Source organism: Magnolia sinica, chromosome 19 (assembly GCF_029962835.1).
Source record: "Magnolia sinica isolate HGM2019 chromosome 19, MsV1, whole genome shotgun sequence".
NCBI lineage: Eukaryota > Viridiplantae > Streptophyta > Magnoliopsida > Magnoliales > Magnoliaceae > Magnolia > Magnolia sinica.
In genome coordinates, this window is record NC_080591.1 from 714,004 (window position 1) to 740,178 (window position 26,175).

General features: G+C 38.9%; 2 protein-coding genes across 2 annotated transcripts; both read right to left on the reverse strand.

The window, feature by feature from the left end:
- Positions 1–338: 338 nt before the first annotated feature.
- LOC131234985 (lipid phosphate phosphatase epsilon 2, chloroplastic) lies at positions 339–10,368 on the reverse strand. The gene is made up of 4 exons (XM_058232037.1): positions 9,868–10,368; positions 4,495–4,720; positions 3,534–3,607; positions 339–651 (listed from the first exon to the last, which is right to left on the reverse strand). Exons 1-4 carry the CDS (start codon positions 10,183–10,185, stop codon positions 424–426), a joined length of 846 nt encoding a protein of 281 aa, XP_058088020.1. The 5' UTR covers positions 10,186–10,368; the 3' UTR covers positions 339–423.
- An 8,643-nt stretch (positions 10,369–19,011) lies between these two features.
- On the reverse strand, positions 19,012–20,170 carry LOC131235534 (defensin-like protein 1). The gene is made up of 2 exons (XM_058232728.1): positions 19,684–20,170; positions 19,012–19,445 (listed from the first exon to the last, which is right to left on the reverse strand). The coding sequence occupies exons 1-2, from the start codon at positions 19,742–19,744 to the stop codon at positions 19,273–19,275; spliced, it is 234 nt and encodes a 77-aa protein (XP_058088711.1). The 5' UTR covers positions 19,745–20,170; the 3' UTR covers positions 19,012–19,272.
- Positions 20,171–26,175: the final 6,005 nt, after the last annotated feature.

A 26,175-nucleotide genomic window follows, 5' to 3' on the forward strand; every position in this document is an offset into this window, starting at 1 on the left:
AAGATACATACATCACGGTAGGCCCCACAGTCACGGATCCACCAAATCCATGTCCAGCTTAATGTACAGATTTCACATGCACATCATGGTAGGATCCACAGCTCAAACACATAGCAGCTTAATGTGCATCACATGTGAACAAAACTGGTTCATTTACTACAGTTTAAGTGATTTTAAGAAGATCAATGATTCTTCTAACTGTGGTGTGAGTGCGTGGGTGTGTGTGTGAGTGCGTGGGTGTGTGTGGGGTGCGCGTGTAATAATAATAATAATAATAACAACAACAACAAAAGATCCTTCTAACTAAAGATAAAAGGGCGGAAAATCAGAGTAATTGGTGAGCAGAACCTCAAAAGATTAGGTGTTGATTTTAAAAATTAAAATATTTTACACTGGCTTACACCATCTGGTCATTTACAAACCTTAGTTCTCTTCCACAAGCCAATTTCGAATCACATACAACAAGAAGCCCACAGAAAAGATTGCCGATCCCAAAAGCACAACGATCCGAACCCATAGAAAGGAATTGAATGCTTTCAACATGAATTCATGCCATGACCAGAACCATAGGATCGAACAAATGGATCCCACTGTGGCACCCACAACGACTTGGCTGACGGTGTGAAGCTGCTGCGAGACTCGTAGCCATGACTGCCAACAAAAATGATAACAGAAAATAGATTTAGCCACATTTTCAGAATTTTCTCGTGCGTGCGTGTGCATGCGTGTGTGTGTGTGTGTGTGTTTGTTTCTGTTTATTCTTTTGCAAACCTGCATTTTTTTAAAAAAATTCAATAGTTATGCATCTTCAAACTCCTAAAGGATGGCAAGTGGTGTGAAAATGACTTAAATGGCATCTGACGGGGAGAAAGCATTGCAAAGGGGGATAATGAATGAAAAGATGGTAGACTTCTATCTGGTTTTCTACTATTTATTGAATGGCAGAGATTCATTTACCATCCACACATTGCAGGCTGCATTTGGGGATCAAACATCGCACAAAAATCTAATGCATCAGATGAGTTTAACCATCTGATATACTTTCTAACGCTTGCTAGCCACCATTTGGACGGTTAGGGTTATCTACTAGTGAGATTTTCAGGTTATTCTCCATTTGCATTAGGCCCATGATTTCAGCAATTTGGTCTAACATGTTGGGAAACCACACAACTCGCCCTTCTATGTGAAATTAAAGGGATTAACAATATAAAATATTTAACGAAAATCACTTCTAACACAAACAAACAAATCATCAAACATGTAGGATGCAAGAGACACCAATATTTTTTACGTAGAAAAACCTTCGATGTGATGGGAAAAACCACGGGATCCAGTTTGGTACAAATCCAGTATAATAATAATGGAAGTACAATAATCAAGTGATCTCTCTTTGATGCCCAAACTACATCACTCAATGGTGGATTACAAGCAACGATGAAAGGAATGAATTTCTCACTAACTAGGGATTGTAGAAAATCCCCAACTCAATCCTTAAAGAAGACAATCAAAGAAACCGGCGTTGTGGATGAAGCTTCATGAACCCGGTTGTGGAGATTTCGGTGATAGAAGGCTCTTGTTCTTCTTTTCTTACAAAACTCCCTTTTTCTTCTTATTTCGCCTCTTTTTCCCCAAGAAAAAAAAACCCCCAAATGTAGCTTAACTCACTTACAAAACAAAAGAGCCACTTTTCTCTCATTTTACTTGCATGGTCAAAAGACCAAAATACCCTCACACACATGTGGCACTAAAATGCTATTTAAGCCCACACATGTGGGTCCCACTCAACATGAGGAGGGACCCCAACACTGACATACACATATGCCATCTATATGGTGGGTGAAGCACCCTCACCAAACAACTGGTGGATGATGTACATGCTTCACCCTCACCTAACAACTGGTGTGTGATGTACATGACACTTCTGCCAAATGACATGAGGTTCATTAGAACTAGGGCTGCAACTTGTGGGTTCAGGTCAATTGACCCAACCTGAGATCGGGTTGGGTTGCCAGGGTCCTTGGGTTGGATTAGGGTCAGAAAACTCCAACCCAATTTGAAAGTGGGTCGAGTTAGGGTTGAGAAAATTTTGTTTGGGTTGTGTTAGGTTGGGGATACTCACATTTATTTGGCTAAGTTTAGGGCTGAGTAAAGGAATTTGGGTTGGGTTTGGGTTTACGTTAGGAACCTTGGGTTGGGTTGGGTCCTCTTCAAATCGGATTAGGTTTGGGTTGACAGGCAAGCCAACCCAACCCACCCGAGTTGCACCCTTAATTAGGACTTGAACTTTGGTGTAGTAATTTGGCTAATGCTGTTCATCATGTCCTTCACATGGTATCCTCAAGAATGCTCCAGTGCATCTTTCTAATCTTCACCTTTTTTTTTTTTGGTAAGGTAATTGGGATCAACATCTAGGAGCATCCTAGTCACCTACGCTACCATCCAACCCAGATCATCTATCCTGTGGTTTCTCAATTGGAATTGTCACTGGATAGTATCATGAGACTCCTAACATGGAGAATTTTAAGTTGGAAAGGATTTTACATGATAAAACGTCAGTGGCAAGCAAAGGTGTGGAACCAGAACTATAACAAAATTTACAAAATAAGCTTTTTTTTTTTTTTTTAAACACACACACACACCCCCACACACTCACGCCGTAGTGGGTTTTCACCACCTATGGATACTCGAACCCTTGACCGGGTGTTGAAACTCCTGAGAGTCTACCACCGGAGCAAGAGTAAGGATCCATTTACAAAATAAGCTATTCTCTAACTTGAAGATTAAAAAATTTACAAGATTCTGATATGGGAGTGAGACCGTGTGTAGAACCCTGACCTGCGTGTTGCCTAGAGTGCTGGTTTGCACATTCGTAAAGAATAAAATATTGCAATGTTGGAGGAGATCTGCAAATTATAGCTCCGCATGACTAGATTGCAGTGAGTATAGTATTATACAGAAGGTCTAAAATTCGATAGAGTGCATGAAACACTTGCAGCCTCAACTCAATTCAGTCAAGACTTGGGTCTAATTGAAGGGAAAACCATCCTTTGTAAAAACCCAAAAGAGCTTGATCGAGTCCTTGGAAAAGCACATCGCTGAGTACAAAAAAAATTGATTTATTATTTTAAAAAAAAAAAAAACCCTCAATCAAGAAGGAAATAACATAAGCTCTTTAAACTCATAAAAACAGCTTGACCAAAGGTTTTCAACTTGACTTGGACTGTATCAATCAGGTTTTTAACCTAGATAAATTACTAATTGTGTTCCCTACTCGTATTGATGTGGATCAGTTTTCAACAGAATATAGCTAGTACATAAAAATTCTTTCGACAAGCTCCTGAAGTGTCTTTAATAAATGTATAATTTTGAAGAAAGATATTTATACCGTGTTGTTATCTTAAGAATGCAAAAAGCTATATAAATCTGCTTAGGTATCTGCTAAATCAGTGGGTTTATAAAGTTTGTAGCTAAGTTTTTAGTAAATAATGCAAGAAATGGTTACATAAAATAAGAGATCAAGCCATGACTCTTACAAGATATGCGCCACAAATCAAGATAAGTGCTGCAAAAGTCAGTGTAAGTGCATTGATTCCTAGCCACTCGATCACTGCAAAAAAAGAAAAAAAATAAGGCATCACATCTCTGACCAGAAAAACGAAATATGATATTGATATTATGGAATTTGAACAACAATAGCAACAATGCATCTAAACTCTAAAGCAATGCTCAAACTACTCGGACACCGGTGTTGGATTCCAAAGTTTGAATAGGCCGAGTTGATAAAAACTCAAGACTTTTCAAAAAATCAAGTCCAAAAACCTTTTATTTATTTATTATTTTTACACACCCACACACCACATGGGCACTCGAACCCATGATCTCAATGTTGAAACGCAGTGCGTCTACCACTGAGCCATGCAGTGAGACCCATCAAGTCCAAAAACCTGTTGATCAACTTGCAATGTAGCGCAGTCAAATAAGTTTGGCTCAGTTTTGAGTATAGAAGTCTAAATTCAAATCTTTCACAAATATAAGTTATATTGGCATGTGAGTCAAACTTGGACTTGGGGTTCTGAGTATCAACTCTACATTCAAACCTTTTATAGGGGAAGGGGGAAATTTTATTGACTTCCTGAGTCAAAACTTGGACTCATATAACATATTTTGATTCCCAAGTTTGAGTTAGCAAAGTCTATAAAAACTAACAGATTCCAGGTTTAGATTTGATACTCAGAACCCAATCAAACAAATTCAGCTGGTTCAAATTCCAAATGATCAGCAAGTTTTTGAAAATTTCCCTATTTGAGTCACCTCTAGAAGAAGAAGAAGAAGAAGCACCTAAAAAAACATTGCCCTTGCATCTAGATTAACCATAAAACTGAAAAGCTCCATTTAGGTTCAAATGAATTCCTAAAAAATAAATGAATGGAATTCCAAACATAGTTAAGATTATGCACAAGAAAATTCACCTGCCCTGCAATTTGGAGAACTTACATGAAACGACAGCAAAGACTGCAATATAGAAGATGGATTGTGCATGAGAAGATGGCATCCCAGGGTCAGATCTCAAAGCAGAGGCAGGTCGCTGCTGGTTAAGTATCTGCTTCAAAGTAGTGGAGAGCGAGGAATTTAAGACTGCTCCCATTGCGGCCCACAAGGCTTCAGCATCATGCTTCAAAATAATGACAGACCCAAAAAGGGCAGCAACTAGCCACTTGCTCTGAAGCCAATAGAAATAGAGAGAGGAGATTAGAAAAGGTATAGAATAGAAAATCCCATAGAAAATTGTGATTGAAGAGTCTCTGAATGTATAGAATACATTTTGAAGTTTTTATTGGTGAAATATCTTAATGGCATGATTTGAAACATGACTAAAGCTTCTTCTCCTTCTTCTTCTTCTTCTTCTTTTTTTTTTTTTGGGGGCATGGTGGGGATGGGGATGATGGGATAGTTAAGCTGGGATTGAACTTGCAACCTTGTTGAAATGCAAGCTGTCTGCCATTGAGCTATGGCCTCACACAGGAGTAAAGCAGAACATTACTAGCTACGATTGACAATCAGCGAACAAGAAGATAAACAAGCGTCAGAAAGAGAATTTCAGTCTATGGAACTTCATGCAGAGCACAATATCTATACCTGTAGAAGGTAACAGAAGAGTATCTCAACGAACAAACACTATCTGAAACATATATTAGTAAAGAGCCTGAATCCATTATGCCTCCTTTGTGGTTTAGTAAATGGTATCAACCCTATAACCTGATAAGATCAGTGAATGTGTCAACCAATCCAAACTGACCAACTACTAGGCCAACCCATGGACAGGCCAATGCTAAAAGAGTTGCACCAATTATCGGTTTCTACTCGCTCCATTCATTCCAATACTTAAAAAAATAATAAAAATAAAATAAATAGGTCCATTAAGGGGATGGTCTTGTTCCATTGCAAAAGTGCACCATTCAAGGTCTCTAGTTTCCTTTTCCTTTTTCTTTTTTGGTAACAAGGGTTTTGTAGGGTTAAGCTGTATTTGATGGACAGAGGACCCTAAAGCATTGGTGAAGCATGCCATGATGGCAGGATTTGCAACTGGGCCAACATAGGAATCCCTAGCTACGAATTGTTTCCATATGATGAGAAGATAAATGGGGGTTAAGGACATGAAGAATTTCAATCTATGTAAATTCAGCCTGAGGATAGTATATGGAGCTGATTATCTGTACTGGCACGTGAAGTTCAAAATGATTTATGTTATGTTTTGCTTATGCAGTGACACATGAAGCTGAAGTCCATGCTCCAAGCATGTTCATGTTTTTGTTTTACCATCTTGAGGAAAGGGCATAAATCCCATACGCATTGGTGAATATGATAGTCACATATGAAAAATTGGAATGATACAACAAGGATAAATTCTGTGCATGTTGATGTAGAAAATTTTCTAAAGGCTAGACATAAAACTGAGAAACAACTCCATCGAATCAAAATATTTAAGAAACTCCCAAAGCCTGTATGAAATTTTCAGTTATTCAACTGAAACAAGAATCAGGATAGAACAGAAAACAGCTCAATTAAGTTATCAATATTCAAATAGCCCTTAAAAGCCATTTGAAACATTCCTATCTTCAATTCATCACAGACAAAATGGAAGTTTCTGGAATAGAGAAATGGACAAGCAGAATCACAAATATTCAAATAAATATTTCCAAATGGCATCTTCAGTTCTTCTGTTCAATTCAGACAGAAGGGATAAGTTTTGTATTGTCTCTACAGAAAATGTAGTCACGGAATGAAGAAACAAGCTGATTGAACGGCAATTATTTCAACAAACTCTACAAATCCACGCAAAACAATAATATATCTATGTAACATGGCATACATGTAGGGCAATCCAAACTGTCTAAATCACGGGCCTTCGTGCATGAAGCATAGATGCTAATTGGACGATGTTAACAACCGATTGTCTTTTTTACTTTCTTTCTTCCTAATAGGTAAAATCATTTCAAAATGAAAGATCCTTTGATGTAACGGTCCCTCAACTAGAAAGGGCCCAACAAGCAAAGAATCAAAGACAGACAAATGGAAAGTGCAATAGGCAGAAACCTAGCCAAACATCAAAACAAAAGGCATACAGAAAACTAGCCTAGATAAGAAACCTAAAACAAAATGTCATGGCCCGTATCGTAACAGTAACTGGTGGTGGCTATTATAGCCCCCGTTACCATTATGGAATACCTTGGAGAAGACACATCCATCAGAGAGAACAAAATGTCATGAGCCATGGAGGTTGTTCATGAATTAGTCATTTATGGTGCTTTTTGTACTAGTGTTTCAAATAGCACCCGCAGCATAGCGGTAGCGTACGCTATGTAGCGTGGCCGTAGCGCTACGTAGCGTCCCAAATAGCGTAAACTCCCTGTAGCGTACGCCACAGGGGTCGTAGCGTACGTTACATCTACGTAGCGCGTAGCATCCGTAGCGTAAGCTACAACGTATTTTTTTACTATTTTATTTTTTAATTATTTTTTTTTCACTTTTTCTTTGTTTCTAATGTTGAGGAATGTGACAATTGTATTGTACTTGATACTTTTAACCTATGAGATTTTTATTTCTTTTCATAATTGTTACTTGTGGTTTCAATTAGACATTATTAATTAAAGTGGTTTGCTTAGAAAGTTGTTGATGTGATAATTATTTGATTTGGCTTATATATGTGGATTGGCTTTTGATAAATGATAACTAATAACCTTTTTGAACATGCTTATAATTGATAGAATGAATCATCTTTTAGGCATTTTTATATTTTTTTCCTTTTTTTTTCGCTATTTTTTATAGTTGTCCTATTTTTAAATAAAAAAAATAGAAGTATTGTGTAGCTTACACTACACGCTACGTATTTACGCTACACGCTATAGAGGGCTGAGCGCTACGCATCATGCTACCGCTATTTAAAACACTGTTTTGTACATATGAGGCCTGTACATAGCGTGTATAGACATAAAATAATCTAGGGTCCTGTAGTGTAGTGTAGAGAATTCTAGAGCAGTCTATGCTATTGTAGATTGGTGTAACGATTTCAGGAAGGTTCTGTACTTCTCTAGTAAGTTTTTGTAGCCAGTAGAGTGAAGATGAGTTCATATTTCTAGAGTATTCTTAGCTGTTGGATGAATGCCACATAGCACCATCCTAACTATTGATGTAAAGTAGTTAGAAGATTCTTAAGAACACATGAGTAGTCACCTCATTTGGGACTCAACTCAGATTCGTAATATTCTCTCCTTTAGTGCAATATAAGCTTTCCCATCACTCTATTGTGTTCTTGCATTCTCAATAAATCCTTGGGGGTAGTACTTGATGGTGCAAGTGGAGTAAGGGTAACTCAAGTAGCATTAGGGTGTTGTGCAAGTGCCGCATGGCTAAGGAGTTAGCAACCCTGTGACAAGCAGTTACCAACTGGACTCTAGATAATAGATTGAACAATGGTCGAGAGACAGGCCAACACAAAAAGCCTCATCCAAAATCAGCTCCACTAAGCCGAGCTGGTTATTGCACCAGACAGAAAAACCAGCTTCCAAAGGCAGCAGTGCTGACTGAGAGCCAGCACATTCCTTGAAATTCAGACACTGCTGCTTGATTAATGGATCTGGAACTAAATTATTCTGATTCATATAATACATCATTGATGTCTCCTATACACACCCGGGGTAGTTGATGAAGCTGATTTGATTCTAAAAGATTTTACATAAAGCACTATGTGTTTGAAGTTTAGTGGAAGTGTAAACAGCAGTGACTGAGATCAGATCATGGCCATCTGTAAGGAGATTTCAAGGAAAACGAGTTAAGAAGAGGAGCCCAACATCTTCACAAACCAAAAGCGGGAGCTTTGATGAAGCACCCAAATTGGGCTTTTTGATAACAAAGAAGAGGGATTAGACAAGAAAGAATTGAAACCAAATGTGTCTATTCAAGAGAGTGGAAATAGCAGAACAAACACTTGGGCTCACTGATTATGATAATTTTTAGGTTGTCTTCCAAAATGAAATTGATTAAACAATGATCTGTGGGGAATTTACAATTCCCTGATGGTTCCAATACATTATTCTCAACATGGATAAGAAAGTTTTGAAATGGGAGTAAAATTCGAGAATGGTTATCAAGACGAGAAGCCTGAGATTTCTCCTGCCGGGCCCTGATGAAAGAAGCTTTGTTAGGAGGCTTGAACTGAATTTTGATATTTACAGTGTTGATTCTAGCTTGCTCTTTACGCTGCTGTTTCCTTTTCTTTCCACTGGTAGCCAGTTGCCAATTGAAACAGGACGGTTATCATTTTAACCATCCATTTGTTAGCAGCAATCAGATGGTGCTCCATCCGAATGGGGCCCACAGTTTGGATGTCTGGATTGACTTCAGCATGTGTGCTGTGTTGATTGTGAATGTGTTGCAATCACACAGGCCATAGAGGCTGTTTGGATTGGGGTAAAGTTATGTCTTGGACAAGTAGTGGGGACAAATGCACATAACCATTGTTTGTTAACCATCTTGTGCATGGGAACTAGGCATTTTTTGACAAATAATCCAAGACAAGCGACCATTAAAGCATGGATTTGTTGTCTCTACTAAAGAGGTGGAACTCCTTGTCAATTACACTTTACAGTTTTAGGTGCACATGAGATATACTCTTATTAGTACACATGCATGACATGTTCTAATGTGATACCATGCAAGTTCACGCTCTCCAATTGTGCATATGTAAACCACTGTCAATCTTCAAGCACCCAAAAATGTGGCAGATTTCTCAATGTGTGCATGTACCAAATGTGCACATGCATATGCCTTACCGTGCCAACATCTATATTAAGCTCTCCACATGTGCCACAATCCATCTTTACTCTGTGTTCCGGGGGGATTGATAAATAACAAACAGAACGATTAGTCATGGCAACATGTCTACAAACAGCTAGTCCCAATAACATGTCCATGGATAGCCAATGACACAACTTGTCCTGAATCCAAACAGCCCCATACAAAAGCCTTCCCTAAAATTTGGGAACCCCAAAGGAAATCTTCTATTATTTAATTCATTTCAGAGAGAAATAAACACAATCATAAGCAGAATACTCAAACCACTAGCTACAAACTTTAAAAAAAATAAAAAAATAAAAAAAAAAATCCCAAACCATACATAGGCACTAAATCATACCAACCAAAACGTGATTTCATTGAACTCTAAAAACAATCTACGATCTTCAGTCATTCAAATCAATCGGAACACAATAATACCCAAAAGCAAACATTGGCAAATTCAAATAAAATAATAGCTCCAGCAAAACAAAACCCATAAAAATTCAAACCATGGAAGCCCAAATTCGCACGTACCGATCGATTGAGAGCTGATTCCAATCCACCAGACCATAAGCTGCGTGTAAGCTCCGACGACCCGTCACTTTCCATAAACCCACGATTTTCAGCATCCTCATGGCTGCCGAAAGAAGAAATTCTCCTCATCTCATTCATCTCTTTCTGCGCCAGACACTTGAATTTCTCAAAGTCAGATCTTCTTGAGAGAAACCCACCAACAAAAACCGATGCCGAGGTGGGAAATTCCGGAAACGAAATGGGTTTTGGCGATTTTAAGCGAAAAGGAAAACACGGAGAGAATCGAAAGGTTGGAACGTAAGAAATGGCTGCTGACATTCCGCTGTTTCTGAGAAGGGATAGGATTTGAAAAGCGAGTCCGAGAGAATTGATAAGAGGAAAATTGAAATTACACCATTTCCACGTAAATCAACCGATTTGCATAGATTACTTGGCTAAGAAAAATACAAGAAAGCATCCAATCACGAAAACGAATGTCGATTTCTGAAAATTCGTTAGTATTCTAGGAGAGTTATTTATTACTCCGGCTGCCTATGAGACTTGATCCGCATACACTAAAATGGTACACGTGCCATATATTAATCAAAATAAAACCCACTAACTAAATTAATTTACATGACAAAAATCAGACTTGGATATTTTTCATTTGGAGCCGTCTATTAAGCGTCCATCAATCTAATATTTCGAAAACTAAATAAGTGTAATTTTTAGTTCATGATACATCTGCACTAGTGCCAGTTTGAATTGTTTATACGCCGCATATGCAATTTCCCAGCATTTTCTCATCGCCTGCATATCATCAGTCACACTCTGCCAGAGTAACAAGGTATTATTCTAACGGTATACATCTCCTTGCGGGGCCACCATGGTTTTTTAAGGATTCCAACTCATCTCGTCTGAATGGTCGTCATACCAGACCACCCAAAAATAAGGCTGACCAAACCATGACATGCCCCCACCAACTGAACTTTCTTAATTATTATGGTGCAACCCATGCGCACATGACGATTGTATATACCTATTTTTGAGGAACACGTCATCATGGGTTAAATGGTGTACAATAATAAGGTAGGCCCCATACATTTACACGTGGGCATGTTAATAACTTCTGGAAATGGATTAATAACCTTTACACCTAAATGAAAATCATACAATGCCATAAAGGTTGAGTGTGGCAACAGAGGTCTCAAGTTGAACTGGCTGGAGAAGAACTTGTAGTCCACACAGTGAAGAATAACTTTCAACTTATATGGGCATGCGGAAGGAAATATTCAGATGAGTCATCTCCACCGCGGAGATTGGACTTGTGGAAAAATAAGCCCATCCTTTATTTGCAGTTAGTGATGCTGTGACTGAGGGTGTACACGAACCGAGCTAACTCGGTTAGCTTGCTCGACTTGATTCGGAAAAAGCTTGATTTGACTTGGGTCGAAGTTGAGTTCGAGCCGAGTCGAGCTGATTTTTTGAGCTCGAAAATGAGTTCAAGCCGAATTCAAGCAAGCCCAGCTCAACTCGATTCCGATCGAATCCAGCTCAAATCAAACTCGGATCGAACTAGTTCGGTGACTCGGTTAATTTGCCATCGATGTTGCTCACCAAGTATTTAATAAAATGACTCAACAAAATATGGCTGGTGGCAAGGAATTTATGTACATGAAATAAATATCTTTTTTTTTTTCCTTGATTTTTATGTTGATTAGAAGGTGTTTGATAAAATACATGTAAAACCATTGCTGCCGTTTCACGTATAGATGAGTTTTGAAGGTGCAGTTTAGGTGTTTGTGGAAATGCCTCAATGGCGAACTCAGCTTGATATTGGCTCGAACTCAGCCTGAGCTGTTGACCGAACCGAGCCGAGCTGGCCCGAGCTGCTGACCGAACCAAGCAGAGCTGGCTAGTCAGGCTTAAGGACTGAGCCAAGTTGAGTTCGAGCTGAGGTCAGCCAATGGCCGAGCCAAGTTGAGTAGAGGGCAGCTCGACTCGGTTCGACTTGATGTACACCCCTAGATGTGACCCAATCATATTGCAATAAGTAAAAAATTAGTGCTTGTGATAAGCATAGGATATGGATTATGAGAAATAACGTGTGATCCTTTAATAAGGAAATAAAATAGAAGCATGGTATATTCAATAAATTACTATCGTGGACAATTGCAGTGAGAGCACTATTGGATGACTTGAATGTAACAAGCACATGAAAGGTTGGAAGTTATTTGATGAGTGGACGGTTACTTAAAGAGTCCAACTCCTGTAATAGGTTTAGGGTATTTTGATAATTCAAAGGCTGCTTATGTGTTGCCACACTGTGTGCACTCTTCTACAGTTATTAAACTAATGGGCCCCACCGTGATGTGACAGCCCAAAAATTTCACCGTTTGGGCATCCAAATTCAACACGAGGAAGTGGGCTAATGGGTACTCTTGGTCTGTAGGGGTCCACTGTGGATCAACCATGCTCCCCAAATACCTGATTAGACTCCAAAATTACGGTTATCAAGACCGTTGATCTATTGACCACGCCTTAAAATTTCCTTAATCTGAATTAAGTTACAAAGAACTCAAAAAATCCAGGCCCAACCGAGTGAAACTCTGTTCAAACGCTAATAAATAAACAGCTTAGATGAGCAGAGTGACAAAACCACTGATAGTCTGATCCTGACTATCTATTTGGCATCATACAAATAAACGGTTATTAATGATAATGGCCATCCGATTATGTAAAGCAAGCAAAAGTCAATTGAATGGTCAGGGTTGTCTGACTATGGTGGGTACCACATTTAGCAAATATGCCTATTCACGGTTTAATTGGCCAATTGCTAATGCCTTGCGTATAAAATGCTTATTATTCGTATATGATACATATACACACATGTCTACATATGTGTCCATTCGACTGTCCACACACATGGCCACTGGGCACATATGGGGTTATCTGTGCGAAGGTGGGGCACAACATGTTGTTTACCTGGTCTGAAAATCTGGCCAGTCCACTCATCTGCTGGGCCACACCCTACAAAAAAAAAGGGCAGCTAAATAGGTGGACCAAAAATTAAGTTGGATGGATCAAGGGCCGACATTCAACATGCAGGTGAACCACCAGATGATCAGACTATATGGTCAGGTCATCTACCCCAGCTGTTGCGTAGCTTGGATGACTGCCATATGTATACACATCTGAGTGGTCATATGAAACTGCCCATACATGCGCGTGGTATTAGCAAAACTCACAAGTGTGCCTCTGGACTCAATAGGAGTCTTCTTCTATTTATTCTGGGAAATTTTGCAGGATGACCGTACTTTTATAATTATTTTACTTAAATATTCATTAAATATCATATTTTATCATTTAACTAAAAATAAATACGATTATTAGTCAAACGACTCTTTGGCTTTAAATGAAATGACTGAAATAGCATAAAAAGAGTACTTTTCTCGCCGTAGACAAGTACGTCCTTCATCAACCAGATCTAAATTGGTAGAAATCTGTAAAAGCCCTGCACATCTTATCGTAATTACACGTGTGAAATTGCGCTTCAATTTTGATCTTCACCTCTATAAATTGGCTCAATATACACTATGCACTGATTGGTCCCTTGGTGGGCCAGCCGTGTTGGTGGGTCAGAAGTTTATGACCCACGCGTGATATATGTGTGTTTAATCTTGTGGCGACAAAAAAAAAAAAAAAGACAGAAAGAGGAAAACAACAATGGTTGACTGGACCCAATCTTCAACAGCACCTACGATGTTGAATATGTAAAATACCTGGCAATTGTATTTTTAAAATCTAATAATCATTTTTTTTATGCCATGCATATGGTGTGCATGATACCACAACTTCAGCGACAGTGGACTGTACAACTATCACATTATCTTTTTAGGGCATTTCGGTCATTTCACTTAAAATTTCCCCACTTCAGGTCAAAAGTTATTTTTAACCAATAACCCAAAGTGAGCTACATACGAGTTGAATCGAGTTGAGCTTGGCATAGCTCGGCTTGGCATAGCTAGCAACTAACCCTAGCTCGAACTCGGTTCGGTTTGGTCTTCGAGCTTGACTAATCAGTTCAACTCGATTCAGTCAACAACTCGGGCCAGTTCGAGCCGAGTTAGATCATGTGAGACATTTTCTTAAACATATAATGCATCTTTAATCTCTCATAGAATACTAACAACATCTCATAAGTATTTCATCAAACACTCAACAAACAGTATAAAAAATAAGATATGAGGACGGTTCAATTGTATAAAGTTATTTATTTTTAATATATAGTGATTTGTTCCATATTCATTCATTCCTTGCCATGAATCAATTTTGTGGAGAACATACGCATCCGAAACAACACTTCGTTGAGTCATTTCATCAAACGCTTGGCAAGCAGTATCCAAATAAAAATAACCAATTCATCGAACTGATTTGATCCGAGTTAATTCAAGTTGAGGTTTGAGCCAAGTCAAGTCGAGCTTGGGTAAGTTCGAACTCAGCTTAAAAGTTTTTCAAGCTCCTAAAAATTAGCTCAGCTTGGTCTGAATTCAATTTCAAGTCAAGGCGAGCCAAGCTTTTCTGAGTCAAGTTGAGCAAGCTGACCGAGCTAACTTGACTCGTGTACCGCTCTGCTACTCATGGACAAATGACGTATTACCACATTTATAGAGGTATTTAGTAAAATAGTTAAAATATTCTACAAATTCCTCATTTTTAGCCACAACAATCAATCACGTTTCATAACAGTTATTATTTTACAGAGAAATGATCTATTGCTCTGAAAGCTAATTGCATAGGGTCACTTGTACAGTCCAATCAATTGATCTGAGCTGTCCATTAAGTTCATAATACATTTCATGGCCTAAAATGCAAAGAACTCACTGATTGGGTGGTCAAATCCACCGTTGATTTGGTATTACTTGTTGTAGCCTTCCTTTTTCCAAGACAAAAGAGATTCTTATTAATTATAGGTACTCTATGATGGTTCCCAACTAATATATGGATTGATTTATCTGTTGGACCTATCTTTTTTCCAACAATCTTTGACCGTCCATATTAAAAGCTAGTGATCAGGTAGTAATGAATATAAAGTCAATGTCATATTTACATAATGGCCCATGAAGTATGTGTTGAACCTAATGGACAGTCTATATTAATTGATAGGGCTGTCTAAGAGTCTCAATACAACTAGAAGCATTGCGTGCTCTGAGAGAACCGGAGCATTTCTTCATTTTGAAAGGTTTCCTTCTTTATAGTATATTTTTACCTTCTTGCATTTGGATTTCTTGTAAGATGGGGGAACCTCCAAGATCCAGCACTGCTTACCTGTCTGATTGTTAAGTGTTTTGATACAATTCTTACAAATGTACTCTATTTGTCCATACAAGGGGCATTTTGTCCATTTCGTAACATCCAAGCTGTTTACTTAGTGGGCCCAAATAGAATTTAATTAACTAGGCTGTTGGGTTGGGGCTTTTGAGTTCTTTGTAACTTTATATGGATTTTGCATGCCTCACAACGCTTGGTAACCCAATCCCAATGGGCAGAATATGCATGATTAACCCAATGCTTCTCAACCCTCCAATCAAGAAGAGTTTTTTGTTATGGGGATCTTCATGTCAATGGTCTAGATCCAGTTTTCATTGCCAAATTAAAAGATTCAGCTAGAGTCAGGTAAGGTCTATGTTGTACAATATGATAGTGGGTCAGGTTCTTGCTGATGAAATGGGGTTAAAAATCAGATCAAATTGGATTAAGATTGGTGGTTGATTATTCAGGTTACCAGTCGACCTTAACCCATGCAAACGAGTTGCACTCCCAACTAATATTGATGTTACAACACAACGTGGATGACTCAATGGAGTACAAGCTAGGATCATGAGAATTTCAGCTGGAAGAGCTGAGATTGGGCGAAAACAGCTTAATGCCCACCATAGCTTTTACGGGCATAACTTTACAACTAGTCAATGTAATCACATATGTAGCAAGTCATTCAACAGCTATCCACAAGCTTTCAATTACTAAGTTTTGTTGGTCCCTAAACCATCTTATAAATTTCAACAGTTTCAGGATTTAATTTCAATTGAAGTCAAAACTTATTATTTTTAGTAGTTTCTATTTTTAGGGTATTAAGAGTCTAGTTCCAAACTAAAGTCTTTATTTTATTTATCAAAGATTTGTTTACAAATTTGGGTATGCTTAGACGTTTTTACTATTTTTAATAAATTTACAATTTTGAGATTTTTTTTTTATAAATGGAATTCAAATTAAGTTGATAGGCTTATTTAAGCATATCAGGAGTGACATTAGAACAAATTTTCTATAATTCGTAACTAAATTCTCATTTTCCAAGAGCAGTTGCCTTGCGGAATCAAGGCTCTCCCTATGACTTTAAGGATTATCTTAAATAAAGAAGATGATACATTTTTTTTTTTTCCTCTTTTATTACACATTTAGAGTACAATAAGCATGAATTCATCATACAGACAGGCAGCACCTAACGACTAGAAGTTAACATGAACTGAGCTAGCTCGGTTAACTTGCTTGGCTCAGTTCAGATAAGTTCGACTCAAAAGGTACGTTTGGGGCGCCGAGCGAAGCTGATTTTTTGAGCTCGCAAGAATTTCAAGCCAAGCTTGAGTTGCCCCAGGCTCAGCTTGACCGGGCTCGACTTGACTTGAGTTATAACTTATATATATATATATACACTATGCGCTCCACCTCAAAAGTCCGTCCCATGAAGTTGAGCTGTGTGGGCCCCCCGTGATGCGTTTCGAACATCTACCCCATTAATCAGATGCACCATTCCATCATGGGCCTAGGTCTCAAAAATCAAGTCAATCCGTGACTTTTGTGGGCCACACCACATACAGAAGTGGGGAGGGGGCGTGCACCATTAAAACATTCATAATCATTTTTTGGGCCCACTGAGATGTGGTTTGCAAATCCAGCCCATCCATTATGTGTGTCCCACTTGAATGAGGGTTCAGACCAAGTTTCAATAGCATTCAAAACTCAAGTAGGCCCCACCAAGTGCTTTTATATGATTTGACGGTGTCTTCACATGATTTTAGAAGGTATGGCCCACCTGAGTTCTGTATACGGCTGATTTTTGGGATATCCCATAATTTAGAGGGCACCCATCAAATGCACGGTGTTGATGGTCGACACGCATCACAGTGGGGCCCACACAACTCGACCTCACGGGAGCTTATTGTGAGGTCGAGCACATAGTACCTTTTCCCTATATATATAGATATAAAACTTAATTAATATATTATATTTTGTGTAATATATAATATAAAAAAAGAATCTGCCTGTATAAAAATTAAAAAGAAAATTCTCTACTCGAAAGCTCGAGTGAGCTCAAACTCACCTCGAGTTGCCAACCGAACTAAGTCAAGCTAGCTAGTCAGGCTTGAGGATTGAGCCAAGCTGGAGTAGGTTGTTGGCCGAACTGAGCTGAGCTGTGCCAAGCTCGACTCGGTTTGGCTCGGTGTCCAGCTGCTGATGACTAGATGGACATGGACTTTTGGACCCATCTCAACCCATGGGCCTACGAGCTTGAAACCATGAGCTAGAAGATCGGATGGGCTGGCTAATCGGATCCACTAACAAACATATACACCACTCCCATTCTTTGGATGATCTGTTTGGGGTTATTGTGAGGTATTAAAAACCATGATATAGCTCCAAAATGTCAATATGTCAGGTCACAAAAAAACAACCATGTGTATACCCTATGTTAGAGCTTACAACTATTGAAGACAGAGAAGGAAGCAGGATTACAGCCCAATTATTTTATAATCAGCTCTAAAATGTTCTACTACACCATTTGAGACAAAAACACAACGTACAATGCTTGATCGAGATTTTGTTTTGTCCCCACAGACCATACGTGCGAGGCCCACAGGCTGTTGATCCATTTTATTCCTACTGTGGTAGGTCCCATGGTGGATGAGAGGTGGCCCCCAAGATCTCCCAATCAAATGATGCTAAGGTCTAATCTGACCCCTTGGGATCGGGATAATTGGTTGTAATTTGTGGCTCCATATCAAAGGCTTATGTTACATACTAATGCCGGGTCAAAAACATATCTATGTATGTCTATCTGTTTATCTCTCCATCTGCTTATATGTGTGCGTACGTGGCCCATTGGTCCTGTAAATAGGCCATTTACTGAGGATTGAGTTGACTAACTCAGGCAGGCCTTTTTCACATTATATGTGAAATCCTTTTGGTACATGAAAATGCGTCAGCCTACGTTAGGCCTGTGGCCCAAAACTCAGCCCAAAACCCAAGTTTAGGCCTAGGGGATTAAAAAACCAGTCACATCTGTGATTCAGGTGGATTACACAATTGGAAACAGTGTATGGGATGACACTCACCCTCCAAACTGTTTCCCTTGGTGTGGCCCACCTGAATTAAGGGTTGACCCAGTTTTTAGAACTCTTGCCTAAATTTTAGTGTGTTATCCAATGGTTTGAGTGGATTTCACCTGATCATCACAGTAGGCCTCAAAACAATCAACAGTTTATGTCTCTCTCCCAATAGTTTCCTTTGGTATGGCCCACTGAATCCTGCATAGGGTTGATATTTGGCCCTGGGCCTAATTGAGGTGACTTACCTGGTGGTCAAAGTGGATTTCACATAAACATGACGGTGGGGCTTACTTGAGCTACCGACCTCTTAAGACCGCACTTAAGGTTCCTTAGGATCTGTTTGGCACTATTGAGAGAGAGAGAGAGAGAGAGAGAGAGAGAGAGAGAGAGAGAGAGAGAGAGAGAGAGAGAGAGAGAGAGAGAGAGAGAATTTTGTCTCTTAAGCCATACATAGATGTATTCTACAAGGGTTGCGTGTGGGGTCCACCATATGTATGGGCCCTAACCTGTTGAAAAGGGTCAGCCCATTGCGAAATTTGGACGCTCCAAAATCAGTCTAATCCAACCATCATGTGAGTCACCATGCCAATGAGATGTTTATGTGTTCTTCAATTGTTTTCTATGTTGTGGCCTATCTCATTATATTGGTATGCCTGATATTTGGAGCATCCCATCATCATAGTGGGGCTCACTTAATTCATTAGGTTGGATGGAATACACACAACATGGAGGGCCCCACACATCTATAAAGAGAAGGTTAATTAGTAGGTGATCGAATAGTTGATAAATATCAGGTGAATAACTTTCACACATAGGTTAATGATTTGGATACTAATTAGAAGTGTACTCAACAAGGACCAGTAGGTCCGGCTAAAGTTTCAGTAGTTATAGAACAGAAGCACCAACAACCCTACAAAACAGACCATTACACACACACACACGTCTATGCTACACTCATTACTAGTTGTAGCATTTTATTTCAACATTCAGACCCAGCAAAAGCATACTAGATGCGACCCGAACGGCTGTGAGTACTACTTCTCTAGCAGTTGAAGTAGCAAAAGCATGCAAATCCCGGAAACTGGAAGTGGCAGGCTCCATGCTTAGCCTTCTCCAAGGTCTTGCATTGTCGGTTGCAGTTGCCGGTGTTGGTGCAGATGCCCGACCATGTCTTGCTTCGCCTCTCGCATAGTTTCGCTTCTGCCATTGGCACACCTATATATATATATATATATATATATCCCCAACACCAAAAAGTATTAGTCTTACACAAATGCTGGAAAAATGATCAGGCCGATCCAGTCATTGAGTGGGTTTCATCATCTAAATGTCGGAACCAACTTGCAGAATTGGCCCACTCTAATGAATGGATCAGACCCATTTTTCAGTCGACTTACACCATCCTACTCTATATATGAAATCTCTTTGAATATTGAATATGAAAATCACTCACCCAATGTAGTAGCTACGAGGACTATGAAGAAGAGGGAGAGGAGACTTTGATACTTAGCCATTGCTTCCTTGGGTTTTTATTTCATTTTGATGACTGTTGAGATATTTATAGGCGATGGAGAAATCAGAAAATCTACAACCAAATAAAGAAGAGAAAATGTATCGAGTGATTCATGGCGAAGTTTATGCAGATTAACATTACATTCGGGTGTGGAGATTCGTGCAATCTGATCCTCATATCTACCATTTCTGTTTATTTTTTTCGTTTTTTATTTTTTCCAAAGACCACCTTGAGGACAGTTCATCATGCATGCTTTGCAATGCTTTCTTTGATTGTAGAATATAAGAGCTTTGGTAAGAGCTCATGTAGACATAATACATGTGCCAATATGGCATTATAATTTGTAGATCCAATCTATGTTGGAGTTAGTGTCTTATAAAATCATTCGTGCCATTATTCACTAGTCATGTAAATATGATTTGGTGGATCTTAGCCATTGATCGTGATAACCACAAGTTTTAAATTGGACATGCAATATGCCTTAGATTTAATGTGCGGAGGGTTTGTTAAGGAATAATTCCTTTGGCAGTCCTTGGGAACATGAGATTAGACATGATGATGATTGACTTGTGAGAGTTATGGTCTATAAATCTCAGTACCTTGTTAGACCATGACTGTCACAGATGTGCGGGGCACACATGTACGCATTACTTCATGAAATGTATGGTCATCCTGCATGAGGAGATTGACTTGAATTAGGATGGAGTATGATGTGGATCTAACAATTCATCAATCAGAACGGCACCACTACGTAAATGCCCTACCCTAAGAATCAGGTTGATCAAATGATGGGTGGGCCACAATTTGCAGAACAAATGCATGGGTCCGAAAATTTTCGTTGAAGTTTTCAACCCATCAACCTGTAATTCCAACATTTAGGCACGCATATAAGTGGATCAGAATTATTTTTATTTTTTAAGGAAAGCGTGTAAAAGGGCTGAACCCCATGGCAAGCATTTCATTGTACACTCATGTGCAATGGATACGTGCAATCTTATCCTTATAGTATAATATTAGCCATTGAATGCAGCGCACCATTGACTTTCATGAGTCACAAAGTCCATATCCCACGTCTCCATTTTAATGGAGTAAAAATGTCACTCGAGCATAGACACTTCCATAGATTATAGATTATTAAACCATCATCTAAAGATGAAATCTCAATATCTTTTACAGATCACAGTACAAGAGAATCTCCACGTATCTGGAAATTAATCATATACAATTAAAGAATAAGCCAGGTTTTCTAGCTCAAGCCAAATCCAGTACCCAAACATATAAAGAAAATTAAGTAAGATAAAATGTAAATGATGATATAGAAATATGGCATTACCCCGAATTTAGATTGACTAGGCTTAGTGCTCTTTGTTCTTTGTTAAATTTATAGAAATTGTGAGGAGGTGGCTGGAGAGTTGTACTCGGATTCGACCTCTATGATTTTCGTTCAATTAATTAGCCAATCAAGAGTTATGACTGTTCATGTTTCCATCCTTAAAGAAGAATAATCTAATTTTCGACCAATTGCTAAAGAAGCATAGCCGATTGGGTTTCTATGATTCTTAAATGATTTTTTAGCTGCTATTCTTCATACTATCAATTATGATTTGCTGTAAATTTGGAAGCAAATTACCCTTAGCAATGTATGAGCATTTTAGGTCATTACACAAGTTATGACCATTACCATATTGCCATGTGTCTATGGTAACATTGGTGTGCTTTTGGCTCCTAAACGTGTGGCACACAGTCTGAAGAGAGATTGCTTTCTCTTTATGATTTACTTCTATTGATCGCAACAGCTGCAGGGGTTTTGTGGGATCTTCATTTGGCTTGCCGTCACATGGCCGCTTCCTAGCCGTTGGGCTTGACGGTGTCAGGTCGAGTGTAAACACTAAAAACTGAGGTTCTTATTAATTATAAGCAATATATGTTGGGACCCAACTAATAGATGGATTGAGTTGTTGATTGGACCTATTTTTATTCAAACAATCTTTGACTGTCCATGTTAAAGGCTAGTGATCAAATAGTTATGAATGTAATAAAGTCAATATGATATTTACATGATGGCCCGTGAAATATGTGTTGAACGTAATGGATAATCCGGACTCTCTAGAAGTACCAATGCAACTAGGAGCACTACAACTTGTAGTCATCTAAGAGACCAGAGCATCATTATTTGGACATGGTTTCCTTCTTTAATTATAACTTATTTTTACCTTCTTGCATTTGGATTTTTGTGAGGTGGGGGAGCCTGCAAGACCCAGCACTGCTTGCCTCTGACTGATTATAAGTGTTTTGATACAAATCTTACAAATGTGCTCCATTTGTGTCAATACAAGGGCACTTTTATCCAATTCATAACATCTAAGCGGTTTGTTTAGTGGGCTCAATCAGAGTTTAACTAGGCTGTTGGGCTGGGGACTTTTGAGTTTTGTAACTTTAATCAGATTTTGCTAGATTTCAGGTCAAGTCACAATGCGTTGCAGCCCAAACCCAATGGCGAGAACATGCATAATCAACCCAATGCTACTTGACCCAATTCCAATCCATGTTGGGGATCTTCACATCAATGATCTAGATCAGTTTTCAATGGCCCGTTTTAAAATTTCAGATGGAGTCATGTAAGGGTGGATTGTGTAATTTGATAGTGGGTTGGGTTCTTTCTGAAGAAGTGGGGTTGAAAATCAAATCGAGTTGGGTTCAGATTAATGGTTGATTATTCAGGTTTGGTAGCGGTTTACCTTAACCTGCGCTAACAGGTTGCATCCCGAACTAAAACTGATGTTGCAGCACATCGTGCTCAACTCGGTGGAGCACGGGAATTGCAAGAATTCAAGCTGGAAGGGTAGAGAGATTGGGTAAAAACAGGTTAATGCTCACTATGACATTCAAGATAACTTTATAACTAGTTATTATAATCACATTTGTAATTAGTCATTATTGGAAAGTTATCAAACTTTCAATCACTAAGTTTTATTGGGCCCTAAATGATATTACAAAATTCAATCATTTTAGAAGTCTAATTATAGTTAAAGTCAAAACTTACTATTTTTAGTAGTTCTAATTTTATTATTTTAAGGCATTATGAGTTTAACAACCGTTAAAGTCTTTATTAATTTATTTAGGTACAAGTTTGGATATATGTTTAAACATCTTTTATATTTTAAATGTTTGCCAATTTTTTTTTTTTTATTAATATTTTTTTAAAGTCAAATTACAAGGCTAGGCGTATTTAAGCATATCAAGGGTGGTAAGAATATTTTGTCTACAATTCTCAATTATATTCTCATATTTTGAGAGTTGTTACTTTGGGATTCAAGGCTCCTTGTAGATTTAAGTGAAATTGCACGGTGGGATACTGAATTTTACTATTGGATGTTTTAAATTAGGTTCATGTCTAACTTTTATTGCCCTATACAAGGACCGCAGTCCTACACAAGAACCTACCAAGCATGCACTCCTACCGGAAAAGGGTTACACCATTGCAAAAGTTGGACACTCCAAAATCTGTCTAATCCAACCATCATGTGAGCCGCCATGTAAATGAGATGTTTAGGTAGTTTTCAATTGTTTTTTTGGTGTGGCCTACCTCATTATTAGTATACTTGATTACTGGAGTATCCCATCCTCATAGTGGGGCTCACATTTGTTGGGTTGAATGGAACACGGACATTATGACGGGCCCCACACATGTATGGGGAGGTTAGTAAGTGAATAGTAGATGAATATCAGGTGAATAACTTTTCACACAAAGGTAAATCACTTGGAGCAGTAGGTCTGGCTAATGTTTCAGTCAATTGCGACGACTTAGAAAATCGGAATAGTTATGGCATACATGCACAGACCATTACATGATACACACATCTATCCTACACTCATTGCTCGTAGCATTTTATTTCAGCACTGAGACCCAACAAAATCACACTAGAAACGGCCCGAACAACTGTGGGTGATACTTCTCTAGCAGTTGAAGTAGCAAAAGCATGCGAATCCTAGAAACTGGTAGTGGCAGGCTCCACGCTTAGCCTTCTCCCAGTTCCTGCATTGTCTGTTGCAGTTGCCAGAGTTGGTGCAGTTGCCCAACCATATCTTGCTTCTGTTGTTGATGTCTCAAATCTGTCAATAACAGGGTCTGGGGTCTGTTCGATTCTATCCACAGATGTTCGATCCCATTGAGAAAATTTAAAAATTTCATATTGGTCTCTTAACTGATTTAGAGTTGCTACTTTATGCTATCGAATGCCCTATTAACCAACCTGACCCACTTGTCCATCAAACCTAAGCGTAACCAAGTAATTTATATCATTCTTGTTGTACTTACATGGGGTTCAACCAACCCCACCTAACCTGACACTACCCAACTCAGGTTTAAATTAATTGATACATACATACATATATACATACATGGAAATTGTCTGGTGCAAACGTTTTTACCACAATATGGTGCAAATGGTTTGATGTGGGACCCAATAATGTATTGTTGATGACATCCACTATGACCATTATACATACATTACACTTATTTGTACTGATCTATTATTTTGTTCCTGATAAACTATATGGTGGGCCTGCTGTGTAGGGTCCAACCTGAGCTCTTCCCATTTACCAGACTGGACCATGTTTTCTAGCCCAAGCCCAATCCACTACCAATTGGGTCTGGCTAGTTGAGACGTCAGAAAGTCGAAAAGTGGATGGCCAAAGCCACCTCGATTTCTCACGGGTTTCTATAGCAATGGCTGTCACTGGTCTGGGACCAGGTTGAGCAAAATTAAAATTTTGAATAGGGCCAACCCAACTGGCCTATCCCAAACAGTTACAATAATCGAGGGCAAAGCCAACCAAAGATCCGGCCCATGGACAGCCCTTGTAATCTTGCTTTTGCTATGGGCTTTATGAGAGTAACCAAATCAACGGTAAATCTGATATATATCCACATGAAGGGTTTCGTCAGCATCATTGTTTCTTCAAGGCTTAGCTTGCAAGTGAGGTGAAATTGGCATGGGACAGGCGGTATACAGGCCCAATTACTAACCTGGCCTAGGCCTGGAGAGAGTGCATAAAGGCCCAAAATAAAACCATTCACCGGGTTGAGCTTGGGGCACAGTATTTAAATTCATCCCCCACCATTTAAAGATAGTGGCGGGAATCTATAAGCATTACGAATTCGAATTGTCAAAAGCCCAGTTTGAAATGCATGGTAAGATTCCCCCCAATGTGGACACTACTTGCAAGAGATTTAGTGATCTAGATGGTTCAACCATTGATTCCAGTGTGGATGATGAGCCCCATTCTAACAATTACATCTAACAATCTTAACTGTCCAAATCGTGAGGGGCCACAGGGGAAAAATCAAATCAAAGGTCAAAGGATTTGAACCTTTGGCCTTTTTCTAAATTTCTCGTGGTAGGGTGCCTATCAAACAATTGAAATCATCCAATGCGTGTGGCGTTGAAACGGCAGGACCCAAAAGTTTCCAGAGTGGATGATTCTACCTATCCAATCTACAACTGTTTTTCAGTCCATGTTTTAGGCCACTGGTCCAGGAGTTGGAATCATCAGATCCAGAGATATTTTAGGCATTTCCCATCATTTGTGTTTGCTTAGATCAATGATATCATTCATCATGGTCTAAAAAGCCAGCACATCATGACACCATTCATCATGGTTTTAAAACCCAATAAAACTGTTCTGTGACTCACCTGAAAACTCATTGAACTAACTCAACTCCGCCAAGTGACTCACCTCGAAATCTCATTGAATTAACTCAACTCAGCTAAGTTTCAAGTCGAATCACCAAGTTTTATAACTATGATTGAGGCTCAAAAACATTTACATTTTAAATACAACAATGGAAAAAACTAGTCCAAAAGCGACTCGACCTGACAGGCCTATGAATCCTACTAATCGAGTTTCCAAGTATTTAAACTAGGCCATTAAAGTTTGATGGATCATGGCTAAAATTCTTCATGGTTGACAATCTCTTCTAAACAATCCACTTGAAAAATACAAGCTTGAAGATTTAATCCCAACCCTAAGTTTCCACAAGCTGCCTTTTAGGCCTAATCAAGAAGTGGGCCTTTACAGGGAAGAAAGATGCATTGGGATCTTTTAAAAAAAAGGCACCAACATAGAATCAGAACCCCACATTAATCATTATTGTTAGATTTCACAGTGTAAGGAATCGGAGATTGTCACTCAAGCCTACCACATAATTCAACTTCTAGAAAAGCAATTCCCACCAAACTCTCTTTTTACCTTCTTCCCTTTGCTTTTGGATAACCTAATTTATGCAACTCTCTCTCTCTCTTGGAAGATTAAAAGAATATGCTTTTTTTTTTCTTTTTCTTTTTTTTTTTAAACAAACACGCACCTGCCACACACCCACGCACACCATAGTGGGATTTCACCACCTATGGGTTTCGAACCCAAGACCTC

Excerpts from the sequence above, each read along its gene's own strand:
- LOC131234985 (XM_058232037.1), bottom strand. The coding sequence starts at position 10,185 with ATGTCAGCAGCCATTTCTTACGTTCCAACCTTTCGATTCTCTCCGTGT. Across the intron at positions 3,608-4,494 it reads AGTCTTTGCTGTCGTTTCAT|TGATCGAGTGGCTAGGAATC; the intron begins GTAAGTTCTCCA and ends CTTTTTTTGCAG. Across the intron at positions 652-3,533 it reads TGATTTGTGGCGCATATCTT|TCATGGCTACGAGTCTCGCA; the intron begins GTAAGAGTCATG and ends TTTTGTTGGCAG.
- LOC131235534 (XM_058232728.1), bottom strand. The coding sequence starts at position 19,744 with ATGGCTAAGTATCAAAGTCTCCTCTCCCTCTTCTTCATAGTCCTCGTA. Across the intron at positions 19,446-19,683 it reads CCTCGTAGCTACTACATTGG|GTGTGCCAATGGCAGAAGCG; the intron begins GTGAGTGATTTT and ends ATATATATATAG.